We start from the raw sequence: 27811 nt of genomic DNA, 5'->3' as shown, positions 1-27811 counted from the left end.
TTTAATATTTATAAAAATATTTTAAGATCGGGGAGGCGTCAAGCCTCTAATGGTTATAATTTAGTTCAGTTTCAGTCTGAAATTGGTGCCTACTCGATTGCCTCTTTGAATAGAGCTTACCACTTGAAAGCAGGAAAATAGTTTCTTCTAAATGGAACAACTCCCACCAAACCCTCTTTGACATATATATTCTGGCTCAACAAAAAAAAAGCATTCTTTTTAGCCTCAGGCAAGAACCGTACATAATTTATTAATACCAAATTTGTCTATTCAGCCTAAAGTCCACACTCCTGGTACAATCTACAGAGGTTAGACCCTTACAACTTCCTAGCAATAAAATGAAATTAGCAGTATAGGGAAAAAAAACAGGCGCATGCAAAGGGTTGCTCCCACAACACAAATACACAAAATGTTAAAAAGCGAGAATGTTTAGAAAAGTTAACTAATTACTTGTTGATAGCCTAGGAACTAGCCAATAGTATTCTTTTATCCCGTTGGACAGCAAACTCTGAAAGCAGAAGCAGCGATAGATGAAGGATAGAGACTGCGTAAATAATCAAGTTAAGTGTTATATATGGCTCAAGTTTCATAGATTCACTATTTTAACATGGTACGAACAGTGCAATAGTCTATATTAATTAGTGATTAAAATTATGAGGATGCCTTTAAATCAAAAGGTAATTAAGAATATGCTGACACTAAATAGGAGTGGTATATTACCATCATATATTGGTTTATATAGTGATATATATAAATTTAATGGTATTTAATGTTAGGAAGGGTTTCTAAAAATATTTAAAAGAGGATTCTATTCTAAAAGTAATGCTCAGACCTAAGAGTGAAGTTATCCTATTCTTAGGGCCAAGGTTGGAGGTTTGAGGTTTTGTTGGAGGTTTTCTGCCGGTTTGCATATCTTTTTCTCTTTGTAAGAATGTTGTCCCTCTTTACGACCTTTTCCTGCTTAGCAGCAGACAGTTCAGATTCGTCCTAACTGTGACGTTATTGCTTTCCCCGAGAGTGAAACTGTCCCATCCCACCTATTTATCTTCACTATCATTAATGGCCAAAGACAAAACCAAGCTGATTTAAATTAATTAAAGTCCTCTTTACACTAAGATTTTACTAATGTCGGGGTTTAGCTATCGCTAGTTTGAGCCAATCATATTTTTCATTAAGTTTTCTAATTAGCTGAAAGTTCAATGAAAAATCCTAATTGGCTAAAATTAACATTAGCAGAATCTCGATATTAGTGAAATTTTATTGTGATTGGGCCTTACCTGGGCCATGAAACATTGGAAAAAGAGCCTTTAAAATCTATAGTCGTGTTTTCCTCAGAAAGAGTTTTTGAGAAAGAATTTAGCTGTCAGGTTACGCATTGCTAACAGTTTTTTTTTATAATAAGAGTTAAACAATGAAAAAGATAAGGTAGTGGATAATGAAGACGTGCTTAAAGGTTTGCTTGACCGTTTTAAGACTTGTGTTAGAAACCTAAAATTCACCCTAGAAACCGAAAAAAAAGATAAAACACCGTTCTTACATGTATCGATGATGCGTAATTTTCGTAAGCTCGATTTGGTAACTTACGGAAAACCTAAACTAAATAATAGGATACCTTCACCTTAAATCTAACTTTAAATTAATTTTTTGTTAAATTAATGAATTTAATCTATTTTATTTATTTTAATCTAATGTTTATTATATAATAGATTTTAATTTATGGCCTGGATTTTGAACTCAATATTTGGTCAGAGCCATAATTTTCAAAAGTAAATATATCCTACAATTTATGTTAACGAAGAGTAAATAACGAATAACTCATGCTAAACGTAAACAAAATTCAAGAAAAAGAAAATTCGACAACAATCCTCCCATTAAAATTATTGAATTTTATGGTGATTCTGTAGCATATAACATTTGTTCAGTTTAAAGTTACCACTAGAAGTTAAAAGCCTGAGAATATGTGTGTAATTTTTGAAGAGGGGCAAAATATTCTCAAAAAGGAGAGTTGTTTTAACGAAAGTTACGCCATCGAATTCGACATATATCGAATTCGAACACTGCAGAGGTTTAAAGACAAAGATTTGTAATTTTGATTTTTTTTTTTCTGAGATGGATGGCTACGGAGGAATGTTTATTTGGTAGTTCGTCTGTTTTTTGTTGTTTTTACCCAGGAGTGAGCATATCGAACTAACAGTCCCAAAATACCATTAGCTACCTCAACTGAACAAAAATGGAAAGTTTTAGCACACTTTTTAGGAGATTATGCCACGTTCTAAAAGGTGCACCTAATCCATAAAAAAAAACGCACCTAATCCATAAAAAAACGCATGGTTAAAATAGACAACTATTTGAAAGGTTCGTTCAGCAGAATCGATTAATTTGAGGCTTGAAAACATTTTCTCAGATGATATGTATGTATGTGAGGAAGGTTCAGTGGGTCTTTGCAAAGGGTAGTGGTGATATGTCTGATGCCTGAAAAGGAGTGCTTTTGCTCGAGTTTTCCAACTTTCAGTGAGCCATCAAATTCATTTAGAAGAAATTTTAGGGAGGGAGTAGAAATTTATATTTAATTTTCCTTCCCAGAGATATTTTCGGACCAGCAATACGGCTGCTGCAGGTTGATAGCTCCACTCTTATTGTAGATTAATACATACATATATATATATATATATATATATATATATATATATATATATATATATATATATATATATATATATATATATATATATATATATATATATATATATATATATATATATATATATATATATATATATATATATATATATATATATATATATATATATATATATATATATATATATATATATATATGAGAGAGTATACAAGGAAATTAAACCTTAAAATTAATGTAAGCTTTTCTCTATGTGATGGTTGCTGCCCCCTTTTCAACCTCCCTTCTTTACACTAAAGGTTTAGAAAGTAACTTTAAAATTAATCTATTTTATACATTACAAATCAGCATGAATAATGGATTGTTGTTAATTCTGATAATTGATTATCAGAATTAGCATGATTAATTATCACTGATAATTAATGATGAATAATGGATTATCAATCTGATAATTGAAGCTATGTTCCTTAGAATTCCGATTTCTATTAATAAACGTTATTACTTACAGTTTTTTACTAGGAGCTGTTTGTTCCAAGGCTCTCTTAAATGTGAAAGAGCGCTACTAATCCCTGCTTCAGCCCCTGTTTTTCTTAAATTCAAGTCTAATATTTTTCAAGAAATGTTTCGTGAATTATCATCATTCCTGACAAAGATATACCCTCCAAATAATTATTAGAAGGGGGATATAATAATAATTAACAATATATTTTAATATATTGTAATTAATCTCTAATTAATAATTAATTAGAGGTTTAGCATTTCCGCAATTTTCAAGGCAAATTCTTTGAACAAATCTTTATACGCCAGTAGAGACTATTAATTTTTTTTATACAAGTAGGAAAATGAGATAGGCTATATTGCAATTTAAATCTCGGCAAAAAATCTCGTGATAGCTCTTGATAACCCCCTCCCCACACCTCAAAGAAGTTTCTAGCAAAACTCTCACTCCCGTCACTTTTCCAACTTTGTGCCGGTAGGTATGTAAATGTAATTCCAGGTTATACACAAAACTATTTTCTGCAATGAGAGGGGTAATGTCACCCCTCCCTCCGAACACCAATTTTGTAGGAGTAGTCAAAAAATATCATAGGGAATGAAGACGGTTGAAATTAATTTATATCTCGTCCCCCCTCCCCGAAACTTCTATATTTATCTGAAGACTCAAAGTGACTTAGAAAATTAAGACACAAAAGTACACTTTCCGAGGCTTCAAGCTACACAAAAATCCACTAGTCAAGGTCATATTCAGCAGGGGTAGGAGGAGGCTACTGTGTTTGACTCTTCCTCACGAAATTATTGTCTAACTCGTACAAACTTGAAAATAATTTATGCATTTTTGAGCTTTTAGTCCCTTTCCCCCTAAAAAAAATCATGGATATGCCCTTGTTTACTTTTTTAATAAATAATATCAGTAATAACCTTGTTTTACTGTTTAAAAAAAAAAGAGTTGAGAGAAATAGTCAAACTTTAACGTAAAGAACGGAGCGTTGAGGAGGGAACAACCCCTTTTATATACGGAGTAATTTCGGTTCTTTTTAAGTTTTAATGTCACTCCTTACTTTCAGTTGAAAATTTTTTTTATTAATCTTTAGTAATTACCAGTGATAATTCTGGCTTAGGCAACCAGGTTTTAGTTGAAGATATAGCTTCCAATTCAGGGTCTATGTCTAGTTTTTTTTCATTAGCCTAGAATGTGCCAGCCTTGTAACGAATGCTACAGAAAATGTGGAGATGGGTCATTCCAGTATTCTAAGTGCAATGCTTGGTGCAACCCCCCAGCTTGTGTTGGCATCATAAAAAGTACTCGCCTTAGAAACCCTAATTGGCTATGTGTACAGTGCCGATCGTCAATGGTTGTAAATGACGAGATTAATAAGATCGATAATCAACCTGAATTAGCCCAATCTCTCGAGGCGGTCATATCCCACCTTATTTATAATGAAGAAAATTCAACTAGTTACAACGATTACCAACTTGAAGTGATCGTTCCAATCGGTATTGTAAATTCCCCTTCTGTACCTTGTGTTTCTAACCATGACAACAATAGTTCTCCCGGACCGATTGATTCTTTAAAAATAACCACCTACCGTCAATCCCAAATTACCCCACAAATTTTTTGTTCCAGTAAAGATGAATTAACACGCAATGCAAAACGGCTAGTGTGTTTGAGCCCCATACCCGGGAAGATTGCCTTAAAAAAGATGCTGAAATTGTCAATCTCAAGAAACGGATTATTAATCTCAAGTTTCTTTATGATAGCTTGTCTGATCTTTACGAGCTCCAATAGTAATCTCTTCAAGGACAAAAAAATCAAAATGTTAAAAGTCAGTTTTCAGCTCGCAATTGTTTATGCTATACCCGCGTTAAAATCCCCTACCCCACCCAGAGTTCCTCTTTTAGCTGATGCTTCTGCTCCGAATATTCATTATCAAAATTCTTCAAGTTGCATAAAAACTACTGTCAAGCCCCTTGAACCAATAAAGGTCACCAAATGTAATCAAGCAGGTGCTTGTGAACTTCCTTCGTTAGGTTTTCTCAAGGTAATTAAAAAGGTTACAGATACTAATCCTACAGACCTTGTTTTAACTGAAGATAATTTATTCTTGAAATCCAGTGTTAATGACACATCTTTAAACAGTGACAATGCAGTTGAACTTGCAAGCAGAAATTCTCACCCAAAGCAATCAAATATTCAAAAAATGAGTTCAGTGATTTTAAGTGTAATCAACCTAATGTGTACTTTGCTTTTTAGATCGTAGATGTATGTCTAGTAATTGTAGATATCTACACTTTTGTAAAGTTTATGTTTTTAGCTGTTGTACAAATAATCTGTGTAAATACCCCCATGTGGATATTTGTAAAAAATTTCAAGTGGAAGATGCTTTGGCTGTGCAAAAGATCATATTGAATTGCCCATTATGGGTCGTAGTGGGTTCCGCAAAACAGGGCTGCCCAGAAGCCTTCTTAATTCTGCTAATTTTAACAATCATTTTAAGTCGTGTTATTTTGCTCATGCATCATCAGGGGTGGAGGGTAGGTTTAAAACCCAATCTTTTTTAGGGCAGCACTGAATGCATTCGCAACCTCCTCCACCCCAGGATCGTGTTCCAGTCGACTTCCGGTTTTATCCCCCTGCATACCCGATGCAGAGCAGCATTACCCAGGAAGCCCTCCCCCAAAATTCTCCTCCGTCTCGGGTATGTACGCGTGCCCGGTCAACCCAACCCCTGAGTTCACGTTACCTAATTCGGTCTATCCCCAAACCTACTCTTACTCACATCTCTCCCAAAGATCCACATCCCATAGACATAAATCCTCTCCCTGAGTCAAAGAATTCAATAACTAGTTCTGGCCTCCATCCGTCTTTATCCAAAATAAACCTGACCCCTTCCCTCTCAGACACCCTTTACCCTACATCCCTTTCCCAGCAACATCTTGCCTTTCCATCCCTCCCTAGAAAGAACACTCCCAATTTGACTTCTTCTCGTATCACCAGGAAACCTTTCCCCCATCCTTTGCAATTTATTCCCAGTGGGTACCCTACCAATGTGACTGTGGTTTGAGAGGTCCTGCATGCGAAAATTATCTTGTAATAAATAGTCCCCCTTCTGGCCACCCTACTACTAGGCAAATTGATCTTGAGCCAAATTGACAAAACGGGTATTTCTAGGGCTCACAATACTAAACATAAGAATTATAAACTACGGTGCCATTTCCCTAGGTTATTATTAAGTAATGTAGAAAATTTGTCGCCAAGGGAAGTAAACGTCCCAGGAATGAGTATGATGAAATAACTTGGATTAAAGGTAAACCAAAAGTTCTACCACGCCCATTAACTAACATCATTGTTGGTTGTTTTTATTATTCGCCCGGCCAAAAATCAGAAAGATTTCTTGGGGAAACTCCATGCATCGCTTGATTACCTCCAATCTAAACATCCAAATGCTGGGTTCCTACTCACCGGTGACGGAAATGAGCTAAATACAAGCCATCTTTGTCGGGAAGCTAATTTAAAACAAATTGTTAATATCCCAACCACAAAGGTGGTACTTTCCTTGACATAAATTGTACAAACATGCATGAATTCTATCAAAGACCCAATTCCCTCTCCCCACTCGATGGCAGTTATTATTTTGCGCTTTTGTTGGTAGTGGTTTGCTCAATTTTGGTACATGACTTTCAGAAGAGCAATGGGGAAATTTGTTTGCTGCCGAAAAAAATCGAATAAGAAAGCCAAACTTTTCCAAGAAAACTTACCAATAATTATTTAATTAATTTTCCAGAGGTCAAAAAGTAAAAAAAAATGTTCTAATGATAAGTCGTATATCAATGATGCAATAAAAAGTTTAACCCGACAAAAATTAAGACTGTTCCGCCAAGGAAAAACTGAAGAAGCTAACCTACTAAGGAAATATATAAAAAGCAGATTCGGGAAGCTTCGGCCCAGTATTACCGTAATAAAGTAGATGAACTCTTTAAAGCACGGCCGAAGCAGTGGTATAATACAGTCAAGAAAATCAGTGGTAAAACAGCAAAAAATATTGACTTTAATCTTGACGTTCCCCTTGAAACTACAGCTAAATCATTAAATAAACACCTTGCCGCTATTGTACAAACCCTTCCTAGTCTCTCATTTAATATTCCCCACCCCCAAGCACAAAACCAGGATATCCCTGTAGTACAACCTGTTGATGTTGAGGTGAAAATACATAAACTAAAGAGAACTTCACTATGCCCCCTTGACATTCCAATTGATTTAGAAAAATCATTTCCTGATAAGTTATCAAAACCTTTATTAAATATTTTTAATACAATAACTAAAAGTGGCTCAGTCCCTAAGTGCTGGAAAAAAGGATACATTACCCCCATACAGAAGAAAGGTGTTCGATTAGATTTTTATGGAGTTCGACCAATTACCTTAACGCCAATATTCTCTAAACTGTATGAGAGTTTCACAGCAGATTGGCTTAAAAAGACGATCCTTGTACTTATTAAATAAAAAACTAATTTTTTTAGCTGAAAGTAAGGAGCGACATTAAAACTTAAAACGAACAGAAATTACTCTGTATATGAAATGAGTTGTCCCCTCCGCAATCCCTTGCTCTTTACGCTAAAGCTTTTAATTGTTTTAAAAAGTAGGATTGTGGCAAAGAGTCAAACTTTAGCGTAAAGAGCGAGGGATTGCGGAGGGGACAACTCATTTCATATACGGAGTAATTTCTGTTCGTTTTAAGTTTTAATGTCGCTCCTTACTTTCAGCTAAAAAAATTAATTTTTTTTGTTTAATTTCTGAGCGTTTTTGAATTAATGCATGTTTGGTTTTGGCTCTCCGCACATAAATTATTAAAATGAAATTTGTATATTAATTCTTTTTTTGGCTAAATGGCTTTCTCTTAGTTTTGATCAGACGATTTTGAGAAATAAGGGGTGGAGAAGGAGGCCTAGTTGCCCTCCAATTTTTCGGTTACTTAAAAAGGCAACTAGAACTTTTAATTTTTAACGAACGTTTTTATTAGTAAAAAATATACGTAACTTAAGAATTAACTTACGTAACAACCTTTCATAACCTTATATTTTTATTATGTATACGAGGGGGTTTGTACCTTCGTTAATACCTCGCTCTTTACACTAAATCGTAAGTTTTGTCCCAATTCTTTAAGAATGACCCCTGAATCAGAAAGGCCGTAGAATAAATAGTTGAAATTACTAAAACTACTTTAGCATAAAGAGCAAGTTATTTATCTCTTCCTAAATACCTCGCTCTTTATGCTAAACTATTCTTAGAACCCCTCATATGCGTAATAATCTCTGTTCGTTTTTAAGTTTCAATGCCACTTCTTCCTTTCATTTGAAAAAACGTTTTCATGTTTATTTTTCATTGTTTTCTTATAGTAATGCTAGAGAATCCTGTGCCCTTTTCATTGAATTTTTCTTCCCCCATGACAGATTCCTCCAAGGAAAGATCCTCCAACATAGCCCCCTCTCCTCAGCCCCACCCCAAAACAAAATAAAATCCCCCTGAAAACGTCTGTACACTTCCCAATAACCATTACTATATGTAAACACTGGTCAAAGTTTGTAACTTGCAGCCCCTCCCCCAGGGAGTGTGGGGGAGTAAGTCATCCCCAAAGACATAGTTATTATGGTTTTCGACTATGCTGCACAAAATGGCTATCTCAAAATTTTGATCCGTTGACTTTGGGAAAAAATGAGCGTGGGAGGGGGCCTAGATGCCCTCCAATTTTTTGGTCACTTAAAAAAAGCACTAGAACTTTTCATTTCCGTTAGAATGAGCCCTCTTGTGACATTCTAGGACCACTTGGTCGATACGATGACCCCAGGGGAAAAAAAACTAAAAACAAACAAACAAACAAATAAACACGCACCCGTGATTTGTCTTCTGGCAAAAAATACAAAATTCCACATTTTTGTAGATAGGAGCTTGAAACTTCTACAGCAGGGTTCTCTGATACGCTGAATTTGATGGTGTCATTTTCGTTAAGATCCTACGACTTTTAGGGGGTGTCTCCCTCTATTTTCCTAAATAAGGCAAATTTTCTCAGGCTCGTAACTTTTGATGGGTAAGACTAAACTTGATGAAACTTATATATTTAAAATCAGCATTAAAATTCGACTCTTTTGATGCAGCTATTGATATCAAAATTCAATTTTTTAGAGTTTGGGTTACTATTGAGCCGGGTCGCTCCTTACTACAGTTCGTTACCACGAACTGTTTGATTAAACAAAAAATACATTTTTTTTTAACTGCAAGTAAGGAGCGACGTTAAAACTTAAAACGAACAGAAATTATTCCGTATATGGAAGGGGTTGTCCCCTCCTCAACACCCCGTTGTTTATGCTAAAGTTTGACTCTCTCACAACTCTACTTTTTAAAACAATGAAAAAAAACTTTAGCGTAAAGAGCGATGTGTTGAGGAGGGGACAACCCCTTTCGTATACGGAATAATTTCTGTTCGCTTTAAGTTTTAACGTCGCTCCTTACTTGCAGTTAAAAATACTTCTTTTTATTTATTTTCTGAACGTATTTGAATTAATGTATGTTTTGATTTTAGCTCACTCCACAGGAATAATTAAAGCGAAATTTGCATATTATTTTCTTTTTTTTGCTAAATGGGTTTCTCATAGTTTTGATCGGACGATTTTGATAAAAAAAAGGGATGGGGGGAGGCCTATTTGCCCTTCAATTTTTGGTTACTTAAAAAAGGAACTAAATTTCTATTTTTTTATGAACGTTTTTGCTAGTAATAAACATGCGTACCTTACGAATTAACTTACGTAACGAACTTCTATATTTGTGTATTTTTATTACGTATATGAGTGGGTTTGCCCCCTCGTCAATGCCTCGCTTTTTACACTAAAGCTTGAATTTTGTCCCAAATATTTAAGAATGACCCTTGAATTACAAAAGCCGTAGAATAAATAGTTGAAATTACTAAAAATACTTGAACGTAAAGAGCGAGGTATTGTGGAGGAGACGAACCCCCTTATATACGTAATATTTTGTGTTCGTTTTAAGTTTTAATGCTGCTCATTACTTCCAGTTGAAAAAAAAATTATTTTCTCATTTTTTTTTTTTTGTAAAAAATGCTAGAAAATCTCGCACTCCCTTCATGGAAACTCTCTTTCCTCGTGATAAATTCTTTCATGGAAAGATCCTCCCACGTATAACAGCACCCCCCTCACATTCCCTGGTCCAAGAATTGTAAGTTATGCAAGCTATCGATTGCTTATACACATGTTTGTGTTTAGGAAATGGTCATAAGTTTGAACTAGGTCTGCAAGAACTTAGGGTAATACGGTGAAACCCAGAGGAAATGTTGAGGGGGATTCTGAACAAACACAAAATACGCTACGTGCATGCTGGTTGTGAAAAGGGCATATGAGTGATATCTCAGGAACAGTTTAGGATATTAAGTTGAAACTTTCAGAGCCTGTTGAAGGAGAGGGGTGCTAAAAAGTAACCGGGAGCCAACCAGGCACACCATCACACATTTCGAATGCCCCTCTCTCTTAACACTAATCAAAATCTGAGAGAGCCATTACGTATAAAATAATTAGAAGGCCTAATATCTCCTGGGATGATACGAACCTCACAGCCTCCCAGGTAATGGTTATAAATTATGGAATATACATACTAGTTACAATTAGGATTTATATAATTGGGAAAGCTAGGATGTTTGATCCTGGGTGGCTCTGAAAAGGCTACGCGTGTTAAGGTGAAACTTTAGGAAATATTGAATGGAATCTTTAACTAAAATAAGACACTACATGCATACAGGCTATCTACTACTACCACTACTACTAACAACTCACTGCAGCACCAAACCACTTGAGGGCAACATAGCTACGCACGCTCCTCCTCTATCCCAATCTATTCAAAGCCTCCCTCGTTGCCATTTCCTTTAAATCTTTCTTTATGACATCCTTCTACCCCAAACGAGGACGACCTGCTTTTCATTAGCCCTAGATGGTTGACTGAAAAGGATAATTTTGGGCAATCTGACATCCTTCATCCGCAGAATGTGTCCGAGCTATCTCAACTTTTCTTTCATTATAACCCTAGAAAGCGGAATTGAACCCCTTTTTTCAAATACTACCAAGGTAAGTGAAGCTGCCAACCTGATCAATATTTTCGTTACTCAACGTCACCTTTACATATTCATTTACTCTTAGCCTTAGTGACTTAGTCTTCGTCACATCAATTTCCAAACCTATTGAAACCTCTGAGCTCCCAAACCTCTGAGCTCCCAAAACCTTTAGCAGTTCATTCGTTTTGCTCATACATTCATCTAGGATGCTTAAATCATCAGCAAAATCTAAGTCCAAGAGAGTTTTTCTTCTTCCTTTGATCATGTAGTCTCGCACTACCTTTCCTCTGCTCCTTAAGACAAAGTCCATCAAGATAATCCATATAAGGGTGTATAGAACATAACCCTGCTGAACTCCTGATTTAAAGCAAAACCTGCTGCTAACCTCATTTCCTACCCTAACCGCAGCAGCGTTGTTCTTGTACATGACACTAATCACTTTAGTGTACTTTTCTGGTATACTATACAAGGATAAGACCTTTGCTAAAGCTCCTCTATCAACAGAATTGAACGCTTGCTCATAATCTATAAAACTGAGGACCAAAGGTGTTTAATAACTCAGGCAGTTCTCCATTATTAACCTAAGAGTGAAAATTTGGTTGACACACCCACTACCTTTTCTGAAACCGCACTATTCTTTTCATAAGACTTTGTCTACAGCATCTCTCAGTCTAAAAAGTATCATATTGCTAAGTAATTTGCTACCTACAGAGACCAGATTAATGCCTCAATAATTATCACTCACACTTTCATCACCTTTTTCAATACAGTGGTTTAGTTAAGGTTTCTTAAAATCGTTAGGTATTTTCCCTTTTTCAAACATCATATTCATAATCTTCAGTAACATATTTCTAACCTCAGAGCCACCATATTTAAGAAACTCCTTTACCACACTGTCAGCACTTGGAGCCTTATCATTTTTTAACCAACAAACAAATCTTCCTTCACATCCAAGGTATCATAAACTTTTTCATTTTCCTCTATATCTTTTCCTGCAACTGTGCTTCAGTTTAGCACATTATCAAAATGTTCTGCCTATCTCTCTTTAACCCTTTCCTTATTGCTGATTGTGGCCCCGTTCCTGTCTTTAACTTGGACAAATCCAGATTGACTATTCCCTCTCAATTTTATGCCAGTACAATATTTTACTATTATGCTGTCTAGCTGCATCTTCGAGATCATCGGCAATTTTATCCATGCCCTCCACTTCACATCTCCTTAGTTCATATTTTAAAAGTTTCTCCACTTTTTTTACCTTTCTTTCGTTTTCATCTGATCCAACACTCAGATAATTCTTGTACAAGCCCCTTCTCCTCTTTATACAACGTGAAGCTTTTTCCACTATTACTCCTAGCTGTGGTCCTAATTTTTTTTTCCCTAAGACACCATCAGCAACTTCACAAATTGTTTTTCTAAAATTATTCCAACCATCTTCCACATTGTCAAAATTTAAATTCTCAAGTTTAGTATTAAACTGTTCTTGGAAATAGTAACTTAGGAGCGGCTAAGAATATTAACTTAAAACTTCCAGAGCTACTGCCACTACTACTATAACGACTCCAACTGCAACTGCGACTCCTTGCGACTGTTATTACGACTACTTGTGACTGCTACTACTTAAGACTGTGACTGTGATTACTTGTGTCTGAGACTGAAACTACTTGCAACAGTTACTCTGATTGCTAATGATTGGGACTCCGAATAGATGTGACAGCAACTGCTCCTGTGTACATCTCCAATTGTAACTGCGATCACTTGTAACTGTAACCTGTAACTTGTAACTGTAACTGCGACGACTATCACGACTTGTGACTGGGTCTGCTTGTGACTGAAACTACTTGCAATCGTGGCTTTTGTGACTCTCAATACTTGCAACTCCAATAGCTTGTGACCACAACAAGTTGTGACTGCGAATCCTTGCAATTGCGACCATTTGCAGCATCGGCTCTAACTGCTTTCAACTGGTGTTGTAGCTGCGAAATCCTGCGACTGTGACTACTGCGACTACTTTACTTAAAACTTATATTGAATCCATTTAAACATTTTTTTTTACACCTGTACTGTTAGAAAATGAAAAATTACTTCCGTGTTAAAGTTTTAATCCTATATTGCTGAGATTTTCAGGAATTAAACTAATTATATATCAAATATTTATTTTTTTTACTTTCATTAACTCTTTCCAGTCATTTTGATTATTATTAGCTGTTTTTAGTTTTCTTCGATATTTTGAAAAATAAAAGCACACACAAAATATGTATAGTGTTCAATACAAACAAATGGCAACAGACTTTAAAAGGTTTAGGGTTAGGGGAAGGCAGTTTCAAAAAATCCCTGTCAATGGTAATTCTTGTTCGTTTTAAGTTTGGATCGAGCATTCAGCTTAATTTTTACTCAGATTGAGGTTTTATTCTTTGATAGTAATTTCTGGTCGTTTAAATTTTAACTATAATCCAAACCTAAAAACTTTCTGTTTCCTATAAAAGGTCTGTTAGCATTTTGTGATCAAAATATATTAACAATAAAGATTCAAATATGAATACAAAAAATTGTGGGTTTCTGCTAAAATTGACTTTTCGACATCCAGAACGGTACTCTCTTGGATCTTAAAAGATGTACAGCAGATTATTAATGTCCAGACCCTTAAGGCATGTAAGGTCAGCATAGCAGCTTTTTAATTCCAGTATCTTTTGGGAACCAATAAATAAAATAGAAGATAGTATATAGTTTGTCCAAGCCGTCAATACATTAGAGCAGCCGTAGTATACAGGTAGCCATAGTATACAGGTAGAGCAGCCGTCAATACATTAGAGCAGCCGTAGTATACAGGTAGAGCTGCCGTCAATACATTAGAGCAGCCGTAGTATACAGGTAGCCGTAGTATACAGGTAGAGCAGCCGTCAATACATTAGAGCAGCCGTAGTATACAGGTAGCCGTAGTATACATGTGGAGCAGCCGTCAATACATTAGAGCAGCCGTAGTATACAGGTACAGCAGCCGTCAATACATTAGAGCAGCCGTAGTATGCAGGTAGAGCAGCCGTCAATACATTAGAGCAGCCTTAGTATACAGGTAGCCGTAGTATACCGGTAGAGCAGCCGTCAATACATTAGAGCAGCCGTAGTATACAGGTAGCCGTAGTATACAGGTAGAGCAGCCGTCAATACATTCAAGCAAGAATAAATGTTTCGTCCTGATGATTTACATTTCGATGATCTACATCTTGATGATTCCCCTTCTTCGAGGGGAGATGGGTGGGGGTTAGTGAATTGACAAAGATATACCCTGTTTTCTTCTATATACTATTGACTTTTTTCCTCTAGCCCAACAGATCTAATAAGTAATTAAATTAAAAAACCCATTTCATATACGGAGTAATTTCTGTTCGTTTTAAGTTTTAATGTCGCTCCTTGCTTTCAGTTAAAAAAAATAGTTTTTTTTTTTATTTAATTTCTGAACATTTATGAATGAAATGCATGTTTGATTTTGGCTCTCCGCACATAAATTATAAAATGAAATTTGCATATTAATTCTTTTTTTTGGCTAAATGCCTTTCTCTTGGTTTTGATCAAATGATTTTGAGAAATAAGGGGTGGGGAAGGAGGCGTAGTTGCCCTCCAATTTTAAGTTACTTAAGAATTAACTTACGTAACAAACTTTCGTATTCTTATATTATTATTATGTATATGACGGGGTTTGTCCCCTCGTTAATACCTCGCTCTTTTCACTAAATTTTAGGTTTTGTCCCAATTCTTTAAGAATGACCCCTGAATTAGAAAGGCCGTAGAGTAAATAGTTGAAATTACTAAAAATATTTTAGCATTAAGAGGAGGTATTTATCTCCTCCTAAATACCTCGCTCTTTATGCTAAAATATTTTTAGAACCCCTCATATGCTTAATAATCTTTGTTCGTTTTAAGTTTTAATGCTACTCTTTACTGTCGATTGAAAAAACCTTTTTCATATTTATTTTTTCATTGTTTTTATACTAATGCTAGAAAATCCTGCGCCCTTTTCATTCAATTTCCCTTCCCCCATGACATTTTCCTCCAAGAAAGATCCTCCCACATAGCCCCCTCCCCTCAACCCCACCCCCAAACCCAAAAAAATCCCCCTGAAAACATCTGTACACTTCCCAATAACCATTACTGCATGTAAACACTGGTCAAAGTTTGTAACTTGCAGCCCCTACCCCAGGGACTGTGGGGGAGTAAGTCATCCCCAAAGACATGGTTATTATGGTTTTCGACTATGTGGAACAAAATGGCTATCTCAAAATTTTGATCTGTTGACTTTGGGGGAAAAAATGAGCGTGGGAGGGGGCCTAGATGCCCTCCAATTATTTGTGTCACTTAAAAAACGCACTAGAACTTTTCATTTCCGTTAGAATGAGCCCTCTTGCGACATTCTAGGGCCACTTGTTCGATACGATGACCCCAGAAAAAAAAACAAAAAAAAAACAACAAATAAACACGCACCCGTGATCTGTCTTCTGGCAAAAAGTATGAAATTCCAAATTTTTGTAGATAAGAGCTTTAAAATGTTTGCTACAGGGTTATCTGAAACGATTAATGTGACGGTGTGATTTTCGTTAAGATTCTATGACTTTTAGGGGGTGTTTCCCCCTATTTTCCAAAATAAGGTAAATTTTCTCAGGCTCGTAACTTTTGATGACAAAGACTAAATTTGACGAAACTTATATATTTAAAATCAGCATGAAAATCCGATTCTTTTGATGTATCTTTTAGTATCAGAATTCCGATTTTAGAGTTTCGTTTACAATTGAGCCGGGTCACTCCTTACTACAGTTCGTTGCCACGAACTGTTTGATGATCCCACTCTTGTTCCATATGCATGGAGCCACTAATATGCCATCTACATTATTGGTGGTTGATTTATCCGAGCACTAGAACTCGCTTCTCTGAAGGGAGAGGGGTGGGAGTTAATGAATCAACGAAGACGTACCCTATATTCTTTTACATACTATTTACTTGTGTTCTTCCAGCCCAACAGGTCTAATAAGTAATATTCCCACTCATACTCCACGTGCACAGAGCCAATAATGTGCCATCGCCATCTACGATATTAGTTGATTTATCTGAGCACTGGAATTCCCCCTTGTTTGAAGGGAGAGGGGTGGGATTTAATGAATCAACAAAGATGTACCCTATTTTCTTCTACATACAATTGACTTGTGTTTTTCTACCCCAATAGATCTAACAGGTAATGATCCTACTTTTGCTCCATGTGCGTGGAGCCACTAATATGCCATCCGCATTATTGGTAGATTTATCCAAGTACTTAAATTAGCGGTCGGGGTTACAGGTTTTAGATACCTTTTTATGTCTTAGGCAGCGAAATTAGCAAGGTACTACGCCCGCTTTGGATTCAAAGAGCCTAACCCGGGTACCGGAGAACCAACCTCAGGGCGTTTTTCACCACACTAAGGCGGATTCCCAGAAATACATTCCTGCTCGGTCACGCGTCTCGAAAACCACTGGAAAGTAAAAATTGGAAAATGAAAAGCAAAGACGACGCTTGGAGCACGAATGCTAGTGGAATAAGCTATATGAACATACCTACACTTTCAAACAGGAACTAACCGTCTTCATATGTTCCACATAAATTTTCTTTCACAAATTTAGCCATTTTCTTTCATTTTCTTTGGATTTCTTCAAAATTTTGCCATAAACGTGGTTTTTTACCCCACTTTCTACCACCTGTCTGGAAAGCGTTTTAATCGCCAAAATCCGAATATGAAGCTATTCCTAACCACCTTCATCCACGGAAACACATGGAAAGTGATTCTATATCTAATTTCCAAATCATGCAAACACGTTTGTAGTTCTACCTAAAAAAGTTAAGATATTATTTCAGAAGAGCTTTTTTCATTTAAATTGGAAATTTTTTAGAAAGAGGAACGCATAGTTGGTCTTTCACTCCCACTTTCGCAAATTCGTAGAATCTGAATTCAATATGTTTAAATTTTCCGAGAGGACATCCCATTCATTTTGGTGGTGTTTTATTTAAACTCAAATAGTATCGGAGTGAAAGCTTGCTCCAGCATTGAAAAGGAAAATGACCAGCACCATCTAATGTTCGGAAACTTTTTCACATAAAGCTGCTGCAGACTCTTTTTTTCGGATATTTCCAAATGTTGGGGAGGTAAAAGAAAACACAAACTGGTTCTCAGCTTTAAAAAATCGGAAAACCTACGAAATGAATCATCAATGAATAACCCTACTTATACTCCAAGATTCACTCCTGGACCGGCTGTGGTTAATTTGTCCTCTAGGTAATATGCTAATGGATAATATGCTTGACCTAAGAATTCTATCTAATCTCCACAAAGACCCGTCCATTATTACAACTAAAGTAGATAAAAAGCAGTTGGTTGGTTGTCATGGATACGGCAGATACGACACAAAAATCTATGTACATCTAGATGACAAAATTACACATACAACTATAACCCACGATCATACTGATCAGTTTGCTAACAAAATCATAAATGAATTAAAAGATCTAAAACAAAATGATAAAATGACTCCACGATTATATAATAAATTTTTTCCCTGGGACAGCTTTTGTCTAAAATTCTATGGTCTACCAAAGTTACATAAGCAAGGCATCCCTTTAAGGCCCATCGTAGCTTTTACGACAACCCCCTCCTCCAATATTAGAAAACGGTTATGTACAACCTTCAAACCTTTGCTTTTTTCTCAAAATCTTAGATATGTAATTCGGTAGATTTAGTTGAAAAACTAAAAAACGTATATATTTCCGAAAATTCAGTTATCAATAGTTTTGCAATTGTTTTATATAATAATTGTTTTATTAACAGTTTTATGTATACAAATACTGATGCAGCAGTATCTCAGCGAATATTAGAAAATAAAATAAACGAAAATTATCACTTAATAGAAGTTTCAGCAGCAGAATTAGATTGCGACGTCTTAATGACCTTGGTCATTAAGACTTGGTCATTTGGACAGTTTAAACTGTGTAACGAATATTCAATGTATTTCTAATGCTAATATTCTTTTCACCAGCAAATCAATGGCTTACCTATGGGTGCGCCTCTCTCCGAGTTACTGGCGAGTATTTGTGTAGACCATATTGAAAATTGGGTACTAAATTATTATTTCTTGAAATATGTCTTCTGGGGACGGTACATGGATGACGTAGTTTCACCTTGGAACTATGGGGAAAATCAAATTTGGGGTTTTTTAGAGAAGCTTAATACATATGAGAGGAATTCACAGTCTACCTTTGAAATCGAAAATGCAAATAGAATCTCATTCCTAGATGTGTTAATTATTCGTAGCTTAGACAAACTCGATTTTACTATTTACAGTAAAGCAACACAAAGCAATAGATATTTACATTTTAAATCAAACCACCACCACCCCCCCCCAAAGCTAAAGGAGCTGTCCTAATCCCTCTCGTCGATCGTGCCGTAAACATTTGTTCTGATTCCTAGATTACAGCAGAACTAGACTTTATCAGGCTCATACATTTTGGAAATGGGTATCTTCATTTATTTATTAATAATACAATTAACCATAGACTGAAAAGACACTTCCGTCAAATCAACGGTAATTTACCTCCGGTAACAAATAAACGGTGAGAATCCCAATAAGCCCTCAAACATAATTTACCTCCCATATATCCGAAAAATCACAAAGACTCTTAAAAAAAAAGTATGCACACAAAATAATGTATATGTTGTATTTACCAATGATTTCAAAAATCATAAGCCTCCTAAATTCTGGTAAAGGTAAAACTCCAGTTACTCACCAAAGAGGTGCCTATCAAATACAATGCGATTGCGGCAAATTTTATGTAGGGAGAACTCACCAGAATTCAGAGAAACACCTACAACAGCACAAAGATGATACCAAAAAAGCTTTGAATTCTAATATTGTTTCTGTTTCTTTTGATTCTGCTTTAAGCAGCCATGTGTTCTAAAATCCTAGCCATAAAATACTTCTTGAAGAATCCGCCCTTATTAGTAATGACCTAGGAAGTAAGTAGTTTAAGAAGTAATTGAAATTAGACTTAAAAGTAATAATAATATTTTTTTAAATAGCGACTTGGGAGAATATTCACTAAATTCTCTATGAACAAATTTAATTCAAACCAATTTTACAAAATATTATAAAAAACCGAAAGATATTAACACAGAATCTGTCACAAATAGACCTATGAGATCAGCAGCCAAAAAAGCAAGATTAACACTAAAAACCTGTTTTTAATCATTCACTTTCTTTTCAATGAATTGCCTCGTTTCATCACAATTCGTTTATCAGTCCTGGTTGAACTTTGCTGAAGCAAGGATGCTGGGATTGTTTAAAAAAAATTAGTTAGATTGATTGTATCTTGTTGTAAGTTTTTCTTCTTATATATTTATGTTTTACTGAGGACGGCCCTTGGACATAGGGCCGAAATATTCATTCTAATTAGTTTCCCACTGTTTTGCGAACAGAATTTCCTGTTGTTCTTCTACTTTTTGATGTTTGTGATAGAAAGGCAGCGTGGTCTTGGCTGCTATTTACCATCTTATTTTTGTAAAATTCCTATTCTCTTTAAGTCAGACTTTTATAAATCTTTATTTGCACAAATGACTACGTTTTCTTTTTCTTATAGATTTTTATATGGCTTTTCGTATTCGTTCAAATACTGATAGCTGCTAATATATGCTCCGCCATACGAACGCAGAGATGGTTTTCTAAAAGAGTATCAACAGAGGAAGAAGCTTCAGGGGACAGTCGACCCCATCCATATTTCTTAAGAAGGGTTATGAGGAATGAAAACGAGTGTGCCCATCAGGTAAACATATTTGTATTCAAATAAAGTTCCTGGATTCCCAGTACTAGACACTTTTAAGTAGCTTATATGCCGCTAGTCTTTTTCGTCAGTCCATTGTGGGGACCTAAATGCTCGGGGAGAAATCAATAGAGAAACGTCAAGGAAAACATCCCCAGGAAGATCGTTTCAAAACGAACCTACTCGATATAAGCTTTTGTACTAAAATGTTATATTGTTTGCTTAAATTGCCCGTATCTTCATTACTTTTATTAAAGTATTTGTCTTTTTCATTACTTTCTTTTAGCTCAAATTACGTTCCATCAGAACGCTTTTTTTTTTTTTTTTTTTTTTTTTTTTTTTTTTTTTTTTTTTTTTTTTTACTAATAACCTAAGCCTCCATGTAACCGAACAACTGGTTTATCTTCTCTTCAACCCACATAAACATCGTTGCGTCTACAAAACTGCATCCTGGAGTGTAGACCGAGCCAATTTTAGTCATTTTTTTTTTTTTTACTCTGCTTACTATCAGTTTGTTAGCAAAATGTAGAACAATTACATAAAACCTAATTTTTTACGACGTCTGCCTTCTAATAAAACAAACAGATCCTTGGATTCATTTCCAGAGCTAAAGAATGTGACATTTTTTTAAGGTTTTATTTTAATCTGCTTACAAGTATCTTGAGTATGTAAAATATTCAAAAACCCTTTATTCTCTATTTCTGCCTGTAGGAAATTAGCTAACAAAAAAAAAATTAATCGTCGTCTATTCTCGAAACCGTTAAGACACATGTGGGCCCGCAGGTCTGTGTTTTTGGTAATGAACGAGTTTCGATATTAGTGAATGTTTCAAAACAGATTATTCTTTATTTTTCCCAGTTAAAACGTCGACGCGTCTGCGGATCCTTATTCTGGGCCAGAGAACGCAGGTTTTACGTTTATTTATTTTTTTTTTTTTTGCTTCCAAACATCTTGAATTTAGTGAATACATTTAAATTCATTATTCCTCAGATCTGCCTGCATACACGGTGACACGTCTATGGATACGTATTCTGGGCCAGGGAACCCAGCTATTATCTGTCCATGATTTTTTTTTCTTTTTATTACTCTTCTTGCTAACAACTGGATTGTTTGAAATTAAATAAAAAGCAATTTTCCTTTGCATCTACACCCCTGAAATGTCAATACGTCAATGGAACCATGAATGAGCCCAGGATTTTGATATTGGGAAATTTAAACACATTTTTCTCGGGTATTTTCAAAGGTGAGAGTTCTCAATAGGGAGGAAAGTGTCTAAGGGTGGATTTTCCAGGTAAATATTTACACAGGAGGGATTTGCCATAATTCTTGTACGAAATTATTTTTGTTCTTACCTTCTCTTTGGCTACTCAATTTACATGTGTAGATGTTCGTTGATAGTTTTCCGGGAAAAATTTTAAGCGGGGTTGGAAATGTCAAGGGTATTTTACCGTATGTAGGGGTGGGAGGGGATAGGATGTCAACAAAAAGGTTATTGCCTAACAGAACAATTAATTCATTTTCAATTCATTTCCTTACTTTTGTCTAGTGGCTTTTGTGTTTTCTTAGAGTTTTCATAGCATCCCTCGAGTTGTTTTTTTTTCTACACATGGGTTTACCATGAAATCAGAGGTGCCATTAACTGAATTTTTTGTTGGGGGGGGGGAACAAATGGATTTACGGACGTGCTGGTTATTTTACCAACTGGCTATTTTAGGTGAAAGTGCTATTAAAATTGTTTTTTTTTACCTACTGAGACTAATCGTCTTTCATCGATTCTATATCATAAATATTTTAGCCCATTTACCCTTAGAAAAATACAGTAAAATAATATCAGCCCACTTACCTTAAAAAAAAATAAACCAGTAAACTAATGGCACTACCCACCACTATTTTGGTGACTCATTTTTTTTACTTGCTTGCTGAAAAAACCAGGTCAGGGGTTTACCCTTTCCCATACATGAGCCCCCTTCATAGAGTAGGTGTTAAATGTACATATCCATCGTTTTTTTACTTTATTCTTCTTTGCTCATCCTTATTCTTTTTTAATCGTTATGGTTTAAATTATTTCTGTTCTTAACTGTGAAGACGCCTAGCTTTATAAGACAAGCGGTTGATATTAATATTTAGTAAATGTTTACATTGATATTTTTTATTACTGAGACTGAATCTCCTCCAGCATTAGGTATACTGACTACACTGAGGAAATCAAAATGATGTTTCACAGGACTGAAGACTAGTAAAATGATTGGCTGAGTGTTACCGACATAGGCAGTTACATAGTAACTAACAATCGTTGCTGCGATCTCAAAAGAAAGAAAATTCAAGGAAAATTTCCTCGTGGAAAATTCATCCGTAGAAAAGTATTCCGCAAAAAATTTCCTCTGTGGAACCCCTCCCCTGTGGTAGTTCCTTCCTCGGGAAATTCCTTCCTCGCAGAAAATTTCTTTCGCATATTAAAATCAATCGTGTTTTTGAATTTTAAGCATTTGAAAAATTACTTCAGAAAGTTGGCCCCATGCGGATTCCCCAGCGGTAAATTTTTCCTCCGCAGAAAATTCTCTCCGGAAACTTCTTCACGGAGAAAAATTCCCCCAGAAGATACCTTTCGCTCTTGCTGATACCACAAACCTTCGTAAGAGTGTACACACAAACTTCTTAAAGTATCATGGCAACTTCTTAAAGGCTCCAATTTTTAAAGATCGGACAAATAGTGTAGTAACTCATACAGGACGCTCACAAACATACATTCGATTTTATGCTGACGTGAATATTTTTAAGTTTGATCAGCTAATTGAAGCCTTTTTCCAGGAGTTTGTCCGAGATTTATGCCAAAGATGTGCAAAAGTGACACGTTCAAGCATAGCCTATCCTTTGTGTTGCCAGTCCGTTCCTGGTGGGCATAAGGAAACACAGCAAGTTAGAATGTGGTGCGTTAAATATCTCGCTTTTGGAATCAGCTGAATTAGTTTCGAACTTACTAGAGCGCCCTGGAAGGTGCTAGCTCCTCTTAGACATTGTTAACTCCCTAAATTTGTCTTAAGTAATTTGATTTTATTGTTCCTGAATGTTAACGATGCTACGTTTGTTTGCTGTCAATGCTTAGTGAATTAGATCTCAAAAAAATATTTCTTTTCAAATATTCCAATTCTCCAAAACTTTAGGTTTTTTGTAATATAGTTAAAGTGTTTTATTTATCTCTTAAAATTGTTATTTTCTTCATTACCTCCGTTTCGTTGATGTTCCCCCAGAACGGGACAAGTTACCTTTTTGGGTATTTTTTTAAGTTATTTTCGGACATTTTCTGAAAATAACCATGCTCTCTCAATGCAGTTAAAAAATCATTCTGGTATATTTTTGTCTTCCTGTCCTTAATTTTTTTAACACTGCTTGTGAATTTCAGTTTTGAATTTATAGCTGTATTATCGGTGCCATATTTTATTTCTTGAAAGTATGGAAAATTAAAATTAGAAAGTCCTTCACATTAAAAAGAAAATTAAAATACAAAAAAAAATCATAGTTGGTCGGGTATGAACCCTCAAGTAACTAAACAACGCTTCTATTCGTTTTAAAGAAACACATTCGACAACTTTTTTTGTAGCAACGCGGCTTAAAAACTATTGTTGAAAACTTTACCCTATTCATATTTTTACCGCTAAAAATATCCCATGTCTTGAATTTTTATTCCAGTTTATTGATTTATAATCTATATTCCGTCTTCTGTCTACGATGTTACTGAGATATACTTTTATTTTATCTTATTTCCTTATCATTTTTTGTCCTTTTTTATTTTATCTGCTTCAGATATTTTTTGGTTGTTGTAGAAGTATTTGTTTAAGATTTTATAATTTACAAGAGCCTGGGTTTTTTTATTGTTTTACCCTCAACCTGCTTTTTCTTTCTCTTTATTGTACCTCTTTATTATTTTTTTTTAATATGCGGATTTTGAGTTTGAAATGAAATGTCTATTTATCGTGTTTTCATATTATTTACCAAGAAGGTTTAATTATCATCATAACTATCATTATTTTATCATCATAACTATCATCATATCATCATTAATCAATCATCATAACTAATGTTGGATTTTGGTGAAAGCTTATAAATGATTCTATTCTGAATCATAAAAGTTATTATGTACCACGTTTTGGTGAAACTAAAATCACCAACTAATATTTTCATAGATTATTATTTTGTTGCTGCCAGTGGTATCAATTGCAAAGTGGGGCATTGGCTCTCCAAGATTTAGCCCTCCCTCTCCCTCCCATCCTAGATTTTGAAAAATATCCTTATTTTGGTATTTTCATTGAAAAATACTTTTTTTTTTGTATTTTCCTTGAAGAAACTGAAAATAAAGGAAAACTACCCATTCCTAATTTTTGTGAATTGGCAGCACTGGTTATTACCAGATGGTTAACAAAAATTCTTAGCAAATATAAATGTATTAAATTTTAATGGACAGTAATTCTCATTTTGTAGTTTTAATTTATATCTTTTTATTTAAGACTGATTATTTTTATTAGAATTTGAACGGTTTTCTTTTCATATGTTTCTATTTTAGCCTTTGAAGAATCTCCAGAGACTATTTATATTTTTAACGACCAGTTTAAGTGCTCATGAACTCATTCGATTTCTATTAGTTTAGATTCTATTAACTATATTAACAAATAACTTTAGTGTGAGAAATAGAAAACACTGTATTCCTTGCAAAAAATTTATTCGAGTTATTTTATTATCTGGTCTACGACAAAGATAATAATAGCATCAGAGAGTAGACTCAATTCTGTAGTAGGGATTATCCCTTACATGTGAATGCCGAAGATGAAGACAACGCGAAAATAATGTAGAGTTTCAATTCTAAAGTTTAAAGCGCTTTCGAACAAAGAGTTCAAACAAAAGTTTTATTTTTCTGGAGGGAACTGGGGGTTGTCATTTTATATAAAAATGAAATCTGAATACAGAATACATATCGATTCCAAAGAGCCCATTCAAGTTTTTTGTTTGGGGGTTGAGTCTCCAATGCCGTTTTTCATGCATGGCCTATCCTGATTACCTTAACCTAAGTTGATTCATATGTTTAAAGTCATTTGAGGTCAAGCTTTTGAAGCATCTTAAACTAAGTTTTGTACTATCAACTCTTTGGAGTACAATTTTCATTTTTAATTCATGCGAACTGAAAGGGGGTGGGCACTTTGAACGATCAGAAGAAAGCTAGACACAAAAACAGATAATAATCAGAGGAAAGTTGGACATACAAACAAAAATGTGCTTGATTAGTTGAAGTATCAATCAATCACATTTGTGCTTTTACTAGGGGTACTCATTTATGAAAATGTAGGGAGAGCAAGGACTAGAAAAAAAAGAATAAAGAAAAAAAAGAAGGATTTTCCAAAATATTGGGAGCACGGGTGTTTTTTCAGTAACAATAACAAGAAAGAATATTTTTAAATAAAACCTCCCCCCCAAAAAAAATTTACGCCCCTAATTTTCAATTTAGCAATGTTTTTTTTTAGTTTTTAGTGCTTATTCTTTATTATGCTTTTTCTTATTTACTGGTTTATTCTTTGTTATCATATTACATACTAAACATCCCGACTGCAGTTATCAGAGCACACGTTTGGTGATATTTGCACCAAAGTTGGTATTTGTTTTTCTTCAAAGATAATCAGAGTAAAAATAAATACTTAAGCAAGCCCGCTAAGAATTTGCGATGATGTACCTTCATTAAAAAAGATAATAGATACAAATGTTATAATCAAAGAAACGTATGAGATAGACGATCTGTAATGATATTAACTTGACTTTAAACTAATGACGTAAATTTGTACGTCATAGGCATAATTAGCCCCTGATTTGACGAAATGAATTTTGATACTGCCAAAATACAATCTAGCACACTGTCTTCCAATTCATATGCAATTAACTAACTATTTTCTTTTATATAGTAAATAATATTTTTTATTAAAAATATATTTATTAGCAATTAACTATCAATATATTATTTTATATATTAATTAACAATTTTATAATCCTTTAATCCAAAAATCATAATTCAAAACACGTTCTGTTGGAACAGGTGTGTTCCACCATCATTGATAGTGCCACCGCAGTGTCAGTGCCACCACCATTCACTTTTTTAGCATATCGTTATAAGATTTATTATTTGTATTGGATTTATTTATCTTTATCTTTTTTAAACATTTATTTTTCGCTTAATTCTTTCTTGTTTTCTCTTTTTATGGGGCTTTCAGTCATTTAATAATTCAAGCTGCCACAAGCCAATCTGATCCATTTTGTCTGTAATTTTTTCAAGGTTTGGCCTAAAATCAGTTAATCATTTTTTAAATTTTTACGGTAGCAAGAATTTAACGGTCCCAAACCGTCGAAATTTAAACCTCATAGTGTGAAGATATGCCAAAAAAATAAAATTTTGGTTTTAATTAGCATTTGGTCTTTGAAATTATTTGGACATAGAATAAAAAAGGACAGAAATATTGAATTAAATTTCAACTATTTTATTCATTATGTTGATAGACTAATATGTTAAAAGATGAATGTGGCGGAAGTTATTCATCATGAGCAAGACTATATAAATCCTGAGAAAGTTCAAAACAACATATTTTCTATGTAGCATAACTGAACAGCCAATTCTTAATTAACTAAAAATTCTTGATTAAAGCTAAATAAATCGCGATTATGCTTGTTTTGTTTTCTTTAAAAAAAGTTGTCTCATAGATGACGTTATATGACAGTATTCACTAAGAAGCTTAAAACCATAGACGAACAACAAGTGGAGCCCCAACGACATCTATTTTGAGAAAGTCTAGTATTATCTAGCTTTCCATAGACAGCTGAGAAAATACTGAGCTCTCATATTAGGCTGATGTTTCCAGAATAAAGCTATCAGCTTTTCTTTTTCGGCATTTATTAACCTGATCAGCCGCAAGGGTTGCATAAGTAAGCTATATCATGTAATTATTGCAGCATATAAAGTTTCCAATCTTCTCTGTGATCTTTTAAAACACCATAAAGTTAAGACTTTGAGGCAAGGACGCACGTGAGAATTCATTTCAGTAACGTGTTACGTGTTGGGGCTAAATTTTAGTCGTAAGGTCAGTAGAATTAACTATTTAGTGCTGCCTAGACTTAAAAAATCTTAATTAAAACCAATAAAATTGCAGTTTTGATTATTACTTTCAATAAAATTTCGACCTAACTGTCCAATTAGAAACCATATACAAGCAAAATAACGCAGAAGTAGAGCAAATTATTTTCAAAAAAACAAAAATATAGTATTCTTTGGGAAAGCAAGGTGGCACTACTAAACAGGGCCGGATAAAGTGCGAATGGACCTAGTTTGGATCTCGCAGTTGAAAGGTTTCCCGTGTCACCGTCAAAATAAACAATTTTTATTTTAATTTTAAAACAAATAGTTTTTGACGATAAAGTACAAATTATTCAAATAATTAAAAACGTACTGATTTTAGATTTGCATTGTTGGATGAGATTTATAAATGTATTTATTATTATACTTTCTGACACAGAAAACTAATACTAATAAAAGTTCATGTCAAATTTATTGAATTTGATCGAGGTAATCCTACATTAAGAAGATTTTGTACCACGCGCATGAGTTACTTTACGTATGTAAACTAGTATGCATATATTTTTTATTTGAATATTTAATATATAAAGGGAGAAGGATCATATCCCTGATTTTCTTTTTGGGCTGGGGGATTA

At 34.6% G+C, this 27811-nt stretch overlaps 1 protein-coding gene across 1 annotated transcript; it reads left to right on the top strand.

Moving 5' to 3' along the window:
- Positions 1-567: 567 nt before the first annotated feature.
- On the top strand, positions 568-27811 carry LOC136041333 (uncharacterized). Its single transcript, XM_065725963.1, has 3 exons — positions 568-677; positions 19895-20077; positions 22883-27811. Exons 1-3 carry the CDS (start codon positions 654-656, stop codon positions 23033-23035), a joined length of 360 nt encoding a protein of 119 aa, XP_065582035.1. The 5' UTR covers positions 568-653; the 3' UTR covers positions 23036-27811.

The sequence above is a fragment of the Artemia franciscana genome, unplaced genomic scaffold (genome assembly GCF_032884065.1).
Source record: "Artemia franciscana unplaced genomic scaffold, ASM3288406v1 PGA_scaffold_151, whole genome shotgun sequence".
In the NCBI taxonomy this organism is placed as follows: domain Eukaryota; kingdom Metazoa; phylum Arthropoda; class Branchiopoda; order Anostraca; family Artemiidae; genus Artemia; species Artemia franciscana.
This window is presented reverse-complemented; position numbering and strand designations above follow the sequence as displayed.

Coding starts and splice junctions, on each gene's coding strand:
- LOC136041333 (XM_065725963.1), top strand. CDS start 654: ATGAGGATGCCTTTAAATCAAAAG. Junction 678..19,894: donor GGATGCCTTTAAATCAAAAG/GTAATTAAGAAT, acceptor TTTTTCTTATAG/ATTTTTATATGGCTTTTCGT. Junction 20,078..22,882: donor AAAACGAGTGTGCCCATCAG/GTAAACATATTT, acceptor GCCTTTTTCCAG/GAGTTTGTCCGAGATTTATG.